The 11,932-nt window shown below is 32.0% G+C and overlaps 1 protein-coding gene across 2 annotated transcripts in view; it reads right to left on the bottom strand.

The window, feature by feature from the left end:
• Positions 1 to 228: 228 nt before the first annotated feature.
• Chd1 (chromodomain-helicase-DNA-binding protein 1) overlaps positions 229 to 11,932 on the bottom strand; it is a 123,621-nt gene continuing 111,917 nt past the window's right edge. For both annotated transcript variants that reach the window (XM_035371090.2, XM_035371091.2), the window contains 3 exons: positions 5,479 to 5,649; positions 2,329 to 2,460; positions 229 to 830 (listed from right to left, as the gene is read on the bottom strand). In XM_035371090.2, coding sequence (XP_035226981.1) covers positions 548 to 830; positions 2,329 to 2,460; positions 5,479 to 5,649 — 586 coding nt within the window. In that variant the 3' untranslated portion in view covers positions 229 to 547. The remainder of the gene's footprint in view (positions 831 to 2,328; positions 2,461 to 5,478; positions 5,650 to 11,932) is intronic.

The following is an 11,932-nucleotide window of genomic DNA, read 5'->3' as shown; positions in this document are numbered from 1 at the left end:
AAAGTCGGGAGAAATATATTGTAAATCGGGTTGGCGGGAGAGCGGTCGAAAATCGGGAGAGTTGGCAACTCTGCTAACATGTTCCTTAATATGTTGCTTCTGCAAAAAACGCTAACAGGAAATGTAAGAAAATTAATATGAAGATTTGTTCTGAATAATAATAATTATAAAAGAAGCAAAGCAATTTTAGCTTCAAAGACAATATGCATTAAAAAAAAAAACAGGAGAAAAACTGGAAAGCATTAATTTATTATTTACACTGTTTGATGAAAAATTCATACATATTTAGGTGGAGAATTCACATATTTCTAAGTAATGAGATTTAATGGTATGAAAATGAGTTATTTTATACACTGCTAATGAATGAGTAGTGGCTGATTGACCACATCACAGTTTCCATGGATCGGCCTTCATGTCCCTGAATATGTACATTTACATATAGCTTCATATATAATGTTATATAATACAACTGCTTCCAAGCCGTCCATTATTATGAAGACATTTTTAACAGCATCCATATTTATATGTACAGACTAGTATAAAACATTTAATTTTTTGATTTATAATCACTCGAACTGTGGTCTTTATGGCGTTCATTGCTTCTCCTTCTCCAAGAATCAGCATGTCCTTGGTATGACCCATATGAGTCAACTGGATGTTCAACTATACCGGGAGGTGGAGGCTGCGAGCCCATATTAGGTGAATGAACTGGTGGCACTGGTCCATAATTGTATCCACTATGAGCAGGAGGAGGTTGCTGCAAACCATAATGAGGTGGTCGCATGCCATAATGAGAAAATCCTCCACCATGCTGGCCTGCTGGATGATACCTAGGAAAAAGGGGAAGGAAAAGTATAATTTATAATAAGGCTAAAAACAAAAACTTCTTTTGTACAGACATTAATTTTACAGTTTAAAACTCCAACATACATTTTCTTATAATAACATGTACTGAATTGCATATATAAATATATTCTGAGTTGTATACCTAACTTATATGCCTACATTCTGAGTACAGTCCTTGATTTTTGATGGTTTGAACTTAAGACAGCCAAAAAATCATTATAAAAAATTTCTCTATATTGTTCTGAACACATAAAAACTTGCTGCAGCATATACAGCTATGAAAATGATATCTCCACTTCTAACTTATCACTGTTTTTGACATATTAATAGCTAATCAAGAATCTGTGTATTTGCTGTTGCTGAAATTTTGTATCTCAGCATATCCCCTATTATATGCAATAAGAGAGGCAAAATTACTAATGGAAATTCCGCATAAAAAGGATGCAGGAAGCTTTAAATTTAGATGTTGAAATGAAATTCATTAAGGAATATGACAAAAGGAAGAAAGTTGATAAAATAAGAAAGGAAAAATGATCAAATTTAAAGGTTGTCAACTATCATATAAGATAAATAAAAATGTAATGGAGATAATTATAAGCTAATTAACATAAAATACATTAAGTTCAAAAGTGGAGAAAGCTGAGTGCAAATTTTGCCAACATAACACCTTTCATTTTGGCAACAATGCAACAAACTTGCATTATAAACAATTTCAAAAATAAAACAGCTCATTTCCTTTAAAAATTAATTTCTTTATAAAATTTAAACTAAAGAAATAAGAAAGTTCGATGCTTTATCACACGGACCCAGCTAACAGAAAAGTACTTACATTTATTGCGAGGTTAATGAATCCGTACGTAAGCCAACCTCCCATAATTTAGCTTTAGAAAAAGTTCCAAAAACTCTTAGCTTATACATGAAAATATACAATAATATATTTTATATCAACAGGCTTATAATTACTTCCACTATCATAGACTTTTCTTTTATGATTATTAAAATAGTTGAATGTGATAAAGTTTATATTACTGATTTTTGAAAACTATAAACATATCCATTTAGTTGGGTCCATAAACTTTTAACTACCTGAATGAGAGCAGCAATTATGGCTGCAAATCATACAGAAAGCAAAGGTATTGCAAGTTGCTGTGGATATGTTAGTACCTACAAGAGATACTATTCATACAACTATTTCATAAAAACACACTAGCTACTACGTGATACTCAAACTTCATAGAACTGAAGGTAAAGCAATGTGTGGTGCTGGCACAGGCTGTTATTATTCAGCTAGCTGCACCTGTGACAGCTAGTAGCACCTGCAGCTGAACATAAGAAAATCATAGTATCAAGTGATTATATGATATGATACGTGATTACATGTAGCATTACTGAATAACTTTTATTTCAACATGATAGCGTTAAGCAGTGAAAATTTTTTTCCATTCTCTGAATCAAAGTTCAGATTGAAAGCAAATATTTTACCTATTAGTATGACGATCTTGAGGATATGGATAATCACTATGGCTTCTATGAGGTTTTCCTCTTTGAAAGCTGTTTCCATCATCTCTTGGATAATTTCTGTAATGATCCCTTTTGTTATATTCATTGGAATACCTAAATAATGGAGAATGAGAATGGGAGAAAAGGATGTATTAACACAAAATAAATTAAAAAATAATGAATAACCAATTGTTTAACAAAATATATAAGAACAATAAGGCATGATTTCTGGCCCTTAGAAAGATCAAATGAAATACTCTTATAACAAAGACTAGCACATATGGAAAAATCCTGGCAACCATTTTTAAAAAGAAGGAAGGTGGTGGGGTGACTTATCAATCCTGCCTTTGAAAACATTTGGTTTTCTGTAATCTTGTTCTTTAATCTTTTCTGGGTGGGCATCCCACATAGGCATTCTCTACAAACAACTTCCACAGCCAGGCGTCCTACCCATTCATCGCTGGAGATTGAATTTAGGGATGGCTGATGTGTATGTGCATTGCTGAACCATTTTTAAAAGACCACTAGATAGCATCTTGTGACGATTGCTTTCGAATTGAACAGAGTTTTAAAATCCTGACCTTCGGTTTGATGACATTCTACCTGACTCGGATGTCAGCTGTTGTGGTGGAGGAGAGAAAAGCATAATGTAAACATACAGAGCTCAACTCTTTAACTCACCACGATATAAACAGTCACGTTTTTTATATGCAGCATATGAATGAATCCTGCCTTTTTTTTGCTACTATATAAGGATTTATTTTTTGCTACTCTTTAAGGGTTACTGCTTGAAGTTTTGTTAAGCTTTGCACTGCTTTCGAGTATCTTTCCCATACTTTGTTTTGTTTTTATTTCGTAAAGTCTTGACTCCATTTTATTATGGTGAGAAAGTATTATTTATCAGAGGAAGAATATGGCATGCCTAACTGGCATGGTAAGTCAGCCAATTAGTGACATGGATGAGAGTGCTCATTCATTTTTAAAGCAACAGAAAGTGATATTTTTAGTGATTCTGATATGGACATTTTGTCAGAGACTGAGCTGACCGAGGGCCTGCCTTCCACTTCCTATCAAGATTTTGTTATTTCTTCTTGTAAATAGTCTTTCTTGCATTTTTAAAAAATTAATTTTAAGGATTATAAATATATTTTGCATATTAAAACTTAAGAAAAATCTGGATAGTTCTTCCAAAAATTATTTCTCAAAATAAGCAATTTGTTTTTATATATTTTTATGTAAAGCAACAGAAAAAGATAATTAAATGCTAATTTCAATGTATATGACAGCGCAAGTAATATTCTAAAATGGAACCCAAAATTATGAAGTTAGGGCTGAATTCCCCCCCCCCCCGATTCTCCCCTAAAGTTAGGTTTAGCAATGCAAAACTCTCATCCTGTGGGATGACTCCACTCTGTCTCAAGGGAACATCTTAAACAAAAATTTCAGCAGCTCGGTTCCACCCCCTCTGTATTTTTTTGGCCTCTCACATTCTGAGGGGGAAAATTATTATGATTTGGGTCCTGCCCACCACAAAAGAGAATGCAACAGAGTACTCAAAAATATATGAAATCCCTCTAGGCATGATATGGCACTTCACATGGAAACAAACAAGTAATGGCATTAAAACTTGAGGAAAGCGATATGAGTTCAGAAAAGTACGTGGTTTGAGTATTCTACTGTTTCATTTTTGACTAACTCAGATTCATCTAAAGCTGGTGCCGAGAAATAATAGCTACTGAATGTGGAAAAGATTAATTAGGTTTCAAGTGACAATTATAAATTGGATTGCTAACATAAGAGAAGATTGCGCATACAGCCTTTTATCAACGAAAAACATTGGGAAGTCCTAACCACATTATTAAAATCAAAGAAAGCTTTTTTACAAAGCAGAAAAACCAGAATACTTCCAAGTAATGGAAGTTTAGGGGAATTTGCAAAGAAAGTAAGTGCATTTTATTGTAAAAGTTTCCAATGGGAAAATGACCACCCTCTTGCACGAAATAAAGAAAATATCAAAGTAAAATCGACGATTTATTCACATTCATGGAAGTGTGATAAAATAACGAGCTGTGAGATTTGAACACCTCAAAGTTAACCACTGATATAACTTTGCTATTCTGGATACAGGATAGCTTACCCAAAACACTCAATGACTCTGGGGTATGGCCAAAAGGCATAATAGAACACAACGGGGAGCTGTGCACCATCATTTAAATTCATATATTGGGAAATTTATGTGGAATTGGCTTCACACAGAAGATACATTTGTTACTCTTTTGAATGCAATTAATTTTTGGCTCCTGCGCTTAGTGGGATTCTCGGCAGCTTTGTGGTCAATAGAATTTTCCATAAGCACCCAGAGGTTAAAAGGAATGTTTTCATTGCAATTTTATGAGAAACAACTATTTTTAATATGTAGTAAAAAATATTCATACAATAAAAATCTAATAATCCTAAAATGCCAAATTTGAAGTCGATTAAAGCTACATTAACTAAATTATGCAAATTATTAACAAATTAGCACCATACTGGAATTAGTTCTTTACTTAAAATTACTTTTATTACCCTCACCCCCATAAAATTTACTTCTTTTTTAAAGTTACTCTTTCTTTTCTGTAAATTTCAAATCTGAAGGCACAAATTTCTATTAAGTGGCAAATGGCTTTAGCCAAAATAAGATATAGCCTTCATATAACCTTTATCCCAGAGTTTCGACTAACCAATTAACTGATCAACTGCTCCATATATGGTGAACATTCTACATCAGGACATTATCAGGATCTGCCACTCCAGGTAACCTCTTGTACTACAACCAAATGTTATAAAATATGCCGATTTCCCTCCCCTCTTGTATATGCTTGACACAAATAAATGTTTTTTCTATCTTGGAATCATAGTTATTTCTTCTAGATATTTTACAGGGGGTGGAGGGAGAGAAAGAACACTCTTTAAACGTCTTACTTGCATCTGATTTAAAAAAAAAAAAATTATTTTGAGAAATTGGAGAAATTCAAAGCGTTATTTGACAATTATTGACATGGAAGAAATGTACACAATAAACAAGCTTAATTTTCTATAGTAAGTATTTCATATTTAGGCTATGTTTAAAAGGGTATCTTTTTAAAGACTTACCTATCTTTGGACCAATTGCCAGAGTAGGACGAATTATTCCAACGATCACCTTTCATTTTTGGAACATTATCTCTGTGATTGGCATAGCTATGATGATGAGGTACTGAATAACTATTAGTTGGACTTTTCTGGGGTAAGATGCCTTTGTCTGTACTTCGATTATCAGCAAAACTGGAAGAAAATATATCAAATGCAAAGTTGACAAACAAACATGTAATGAGCAGGCTAGAATATTTATATGTTCAGAAACACTTGCTATTATTAGTTATTCAATTAGAAAGATCCTGCTTGTTGAATATAAAATAAATAAATAAATGATTAAACATTAAAATTAAAAATGGAAATATATACTTTCTACAGTAAAAGAAATCAAATGTCATATATTATAAGATATACAAATGTGGTGACATTACCCTCACCCCCATAAATTATATGTTATTATGTATAATTATGTGTTATGATTATATAACTTATGTGTGAAAGTAGTAAAAGAAATTTTTTAATGAATTTTTTGCTTAGTTTATGACCACATTTTTCTTAAGAAAATTATAAAGAGAAGGTACAGAGGTAATATAAAGAGAGGAAATATTTCACAGAGGTGTACTACTATTATTATTTAGCAATTAACATATGAATTCCTCTTCTACCAAAATTTCAATACACAAAATAATAACACAATATGGCAATCAGAAATTCTATTAAAAAAATCACTTAACTCTAGTTAAACTAATTTTTTACCCCAAGAATTCCTTATTCCTTTTATTTAAATGACTAAATGCCTTGTATAACTCAGCAATATTACATACGGCTTGCCACATATATCAAATGTGTTCAGATGATGCATTTGGTTTCCAGTAAGTACAGCAATTACTAATGATACAAAATTTAAAAAAGCATTATTACTCCACAGAAAATCCCATTTCTACACTATGGCTATTGCTTAATTTTTCAGCCTTTATACACTGCTCTAAATACATTTCTTTGAATAATTGGCTAATCAAATTAACTCTTCATTGCCAAATTTTTTTTTTTAAATCCCGTATGTTTTCAAATTTCTTTCTTTAAAACAGGGATCTGCAAAGTGATAGATATAGACCGCAGGGTTTCATGGAAAAAGGTAATTTAAAAAGCACAAATCATAAGTAAATTGTACCTATTTAATTCTAAAATTAATTTTATGCTACTGTATATTTATATACATTACTATTATAAAAATTAATAACAAAACCTTAAAAAAGAAGAAATTAATAAATATTACTTCACATTTGCTATAAAAACATAAATATTCAAAATGGAATCCACTACAGTAGCATTATGAAAATGAAACCTCTCATAATTTTAATTTTTTGTTTACTAGTTTATATACATATACACATACAGTGGAACCTTGAGATACAAGCACCTCTTATACTAGGAAAGTATGAGCGAAAAATTCGTCTCTAAATACGAGCACTGACTCGAGTAACAAGCTAGACAGTTCGCAAGCTTGGCATGTTTCCTGATCTGGCTCGACTTGGGGAATCACCTTGCAGATCACTTGGTGTTCTTTGATATACATATTTTTACCCTTGTGAATTGTTTTTTACATTTAATGTGAAAATAATTATTTAACGATGCCTCCCAAGAAGATAGTTGCCTCAAATAGTGAAAAAAGAAAACAAAGGAAGCCATGGCTGTTGAAATTAAGAAAGAAATCAGAGATAAAGATAAGCGTGGTGTAAGAGTAATGGAATGGGTGAAGACTTAAGAATGTTCGACATCGACGATCTGCACTACTCTGAAGAAGAAAGAAATTAAGAAACTTAATATAGCCAAAGGAGTTACTGTTACTTCTAAGCACTGTCGAAAACTCCTAGTAGATGTTGAGAAGCTGTTGTTGGTGTGGATTAACAAGAAGCAGTTAAAAGGCGATTTGGTGTCGGAAGCTATAATTTGAACTAAGTCTAAGAATCTATATTTGGACCTTCTCCGAAAAACACCAGGTATGTTGACTGAAGATGAGATGGCATTTAAGGCAAGCCATAGATGGTTTGAAAAATTTCAAAAGAGAACTGGTGTTCAAAGTGTTGTGCGAAAATGGGAAGGCTGCGAACTCTGATGCAGCTGTTGCTAATAAATTTCAGCCAGAGTTCCTACAGTTTATTACTAGTGAGGGATTTCTTTCCCAGCAAGTGCTTAGTTGTGATTAAACAGGTCTTTTTTGGAGGAAAATGCCTAGGAGGAGCTACATAACACAACAGGAGAACTCTTTGCCCAGTCACAAGTCAATGAAAGACAGGCTTACCCTCTTGTTTTGCACCAACGCAAGTGGAGATTGTAAAAGGAAGCCTTTGCTTGTCTACCTTTAATAAAATCCATGAGTTTTCAATAAGGAGAAGGTGTGTGTGTGGGAACTGAATGTGATGTGGCAGGCCAACACCAAAGCGTGGGTAACACGGCAATTTTTAAGTGGGTCAATGAAATTTTTGATCCCTCAGTGAAGAAATACCTTCACGAAAATAAGTTGCCACTCAAGGTTTTGCTAATTCTTGATAATGCTCCTGCACATCCTCTAGGTCTTGAAGATGATTTACTGGAGGAATTTCAGCTCAGAAAAGTCAAGTTTCTTCCTCTTCAACTTTTTAACTTTAAAAAGCTGTAAACTAAGGCCTTGTTTCAAAAGTATTTTGAAGTGAGTGAAAATACAAGCCTGACCCCCAGAGAAATTTGGAAGTTTCACTGATAAAGCTTGGGAAGAAAACTCAGTGAGGACCTTGAATTCAGCATGGACAAAACTATGGCCTCAGAGTCTTGATTTAGGTTTCGATCCTCAACCCGTGGAAAAGTGTGGGTCTTGATGTGGATGGTGCTGATCTGAATGATGAATTAGTGAAGGAGCATAGTGAAGAACTTACAATGGACAAACTTAAAGAACTTCACAAGAAGCAGCAGCAGCAAGAGGTGGTAGAAGAGCTTTCGTTAGGGGAGGAGGAACAGGAGATGAGGTTCTCTCTTCCAGTAAAGGCCTGTCTACACGTAGCGATTTTCTCGGTTGACTTAGGTAGCCGACAATATCTGAGATAGCTTGTCTGACCACATGGAACGATTTTCTCGTTAGTACAAGAATTCACTCAGCCAATCATTGTGAAAGGAAGTGTTCCCGCCCTCTACTGCGTCACACTGTCTACGATTTGTAAACAAAGCTTACGGTGTTGCCAAATAATCAATATAATGGATGACTATTTTACTTTAAATTGTTACTACAGATACAGCTGCAATTTTGATTTAGCTACTGCTACAGAAGAGAAAAGGGGGAAAAAAAGGGGTTGGACCAGAAACGGAGTCAAACGACAAGAAATTTATGGTGCCTTCGTAATACCTTGCCCGGGGAGTTGCATATTAAAGTCACGGTACAATTTGGAAGGTATTTATGGATGATGCGGCGTGATTTTGATTTTTTGCTAAATCTAGGTTGCAGCAAAATTTTTTTAAAAAAATATGCTTTCCCTTTGTGTAATGAGATAACTCCTTTTTTATTTTATTTATTTATTTTTAAATTTTATTTTTTGGCATTCCTATTTGTGCACTTAAATCTTGAAATAATAACATAATCATGTTTCAGAAAAAATAAGTAACTACTGTGCTTTAAATCAAAACCTTTATTAATGAATAAATAGACAATACTGTCATGAACATCAAACTAGTACAGTCAAAAGTTGTTAATCTGGACTCGTCGGGACTTCGGTGATTCCGAATTATCGATTTTTCCGGATTATAGATCATCAGTTTAAATCTGGTAAGATGACATGCAGAAATTATCATACCTGCCAACCTCTAAAGATAAAAATTCAGAAGATTTCTCCAAAATTCAGAAGAACACGAAGAATTAATATCATGCTTTGATATTAACAAAATAACAATTTATAAAAATGGAAAAAAGAAAATTGGGCACAGCTTTAGTATTAGTCCTTTTTGGCGACATTTTAGAACGATAAATGAAAAATTATGATAACCTTGGTAACCCTAAATACTGAGCTTAAAACATGCCGCCATTTCTGTCCACGCATATTTAACGAATTTGGTAGGTATCAGAGCTTTGATGGCAGGAGGGATTAATTGCATGTTTTTCTTAAAGTTACTTTTGTGTTAGGAAAGCACAATATTAAAAATATTTTTTAAAAAGCCAAAATTTTAATAGTTAAAACTGGTGCTTTTAATATTACATCGCATGAGTCGACATTTTTTCATATGTCAACTCTGCATATAATTATAAACTCCACCACCCCAAGAAAAAAAAAAAAAAAAAAAAAAAAACATTTTCAGTAGCATGAGGTAAACTCTTGGTGTTTCCTTTGCTAAGGAGATCAAAATTACCATGGACTAAAAATACTTATTTGCCTCATATTACAACTATAGGGATGTGTAATTGCATGAATTCATAGGTTCAAATCAGGACCAAAATCAGGATTCATTATTGCTTTTATAACATTTTTATAATTTGTCTGACTATAAAAAATATAATGTTGCTTAGATTCTGGAATATATTGCTTATAATTTAGAGTTCTCAAATTTTGTAAATCTTACAACCTAACAGCTGTACATGAATAACCTTCACTGGGTATTATTACTTTTATTAATAGTATGTTGACATAACAGTCGACTTTTTATTTTAAATTTTATGAAAATTTTCTACATTACTTAAACATTTTATCTAACAGAAATCTGAATTTTTTGTAATAAAAACTCTATAATAAAAGTAAGAGTACAATTTATATATAAAAATTTGACTACATGGCAAGCACTTAGATACTGATTTCAATGTCTTTAAATGTTATTATCATAAAGTTTAGATATATTCTTATTAAGTTAAGATATACTTTTATTCTATTATAAAGTTTAGATGTACAGAACAGAAGGCACACTTTGTGCTTATGATTCAGTCAACTACTTGTGGCAAGATAACTTACGATAACAATTAAGTTCAAATGTAAAATTTAAATTCAAATAAATTTGTAGCCAAAGGCTACACAAATCAATTTAATGCAAAGTTGGTTAAAAACTTAACTGGCATGGAATTCAACTATCAGCAATTATAATGCAAGACCGAAGACTACAAATCTTATCTTATATAGCAACCTAGTAATATGGCATCGAAAGGCAAAACATGGTTTGTTTTACAAACTAAAAACTTCATTTAGATTCTGGTGAGAAAACAGATGGAGGTAATTGACAGTAAAGATCCCAAGCATAAAATAACTCTGGTTACAAAATAAAGGAACACTACAATATACTTTGTTCCCCGATTAATTATTCACTACATGAAATAGTGTAATGCATTTTTGTTTGCATCATATACAAATTATTTATTTTATTTAAATGCTTTCCAAAACTGACAGGATTTTGCAAACGTATTGACCATATTTTTTGACCTATAGATGCAACACTTCTCTTCAGAAGTGAGATTTAGAATTAAGAAATAAAAAAATAAGAGAGAATCATGAATAGAAAATAAATACATGTGCTGGCTAGCAGAAGAAGGATACCTTCATAAAGTACTTTTTAAGAGAAACTGGCTCAGATTCACATTACATGTACGGAAAACTACAAAAACTCCCATAGCCAGCCTGAACTACCACTGTTCAATGGCTATCACTCCACCACTAGTGGATTCCAATGACTGTTCGAATTTTTCACAGAAATCATCATCATTTATGATGATTGTTGTATTATTACCATTGGTACAAAATTTACTCATTATGATAATTTAATTTTAGCTTTTAAATTATAATCATAAATTACTTCTAATAAATTGAGGGATTAAAAAATGCACACTTCTTAATATTTTTACCATTTACAAAATTTAATCATAAAAAATATTTCTAACACTGGTACAAAACATGCACATTATAATTGAATTTGATTTCCTTCATTTTGAACTATTTTTTTTATTTTCTTTTAATAACAGAATCTAAGAAATTAAAGTAACATTAGTTTGAAATGCATTTATTAACCTTTTGTAAATTTAAAATATTAGCTAAGTACTAATATAATAAAATATAAATATTAACTAACTACGTTAAATATTAATGTTTAATACATTAATATTATATTCTGTAATTTAAAATATTAACCTTTTGTAAATTTCATTACTCATAACATAATAATTGCTATAAATTCATTTACAGTAGTGTTTCAAGAATTTATCATAGCAGTTCTAGAAATGTTGAAAATTAGAGAAAGACTGTTTATTCTGATTAAGAGCTTATTTTTTAGGATTGTTATTTAGTCTAGATCGGGTTTTGTTGACAATCCGCCATTTTTTTCCGATCTTCAAAGCCGGGTCTACCTTGGTGACCGACGTTTGTCGCCAAAAGGACCAATACTAAAGCTGTTCCGAAAATTGTACTTACATTAGTAAATCTCAATTAAGTAGTAACTAAAAAATTTATTAGGAAACATAAAACAAGAGCTTAAT

The sequence above is a fragment of the Stegodyphus dumicola genome, chromosome 6 (genome assembly GCF_044657685.1).
Source record: "Stegodyphus dumicola isolate Sdum_Otavi_A_Nest chromosome 6, ASM4465768v1".
Classification (NCBI taxonomy): Eukaryota; Metazoa; Arthropoda; class Arachnida; order Araneae; family Eresidae; genus Stegodyphus; species Stegodyphus dumicola.
This window is presented reverse-complemented; position numbering and strand designations above follow the sequence as displayed.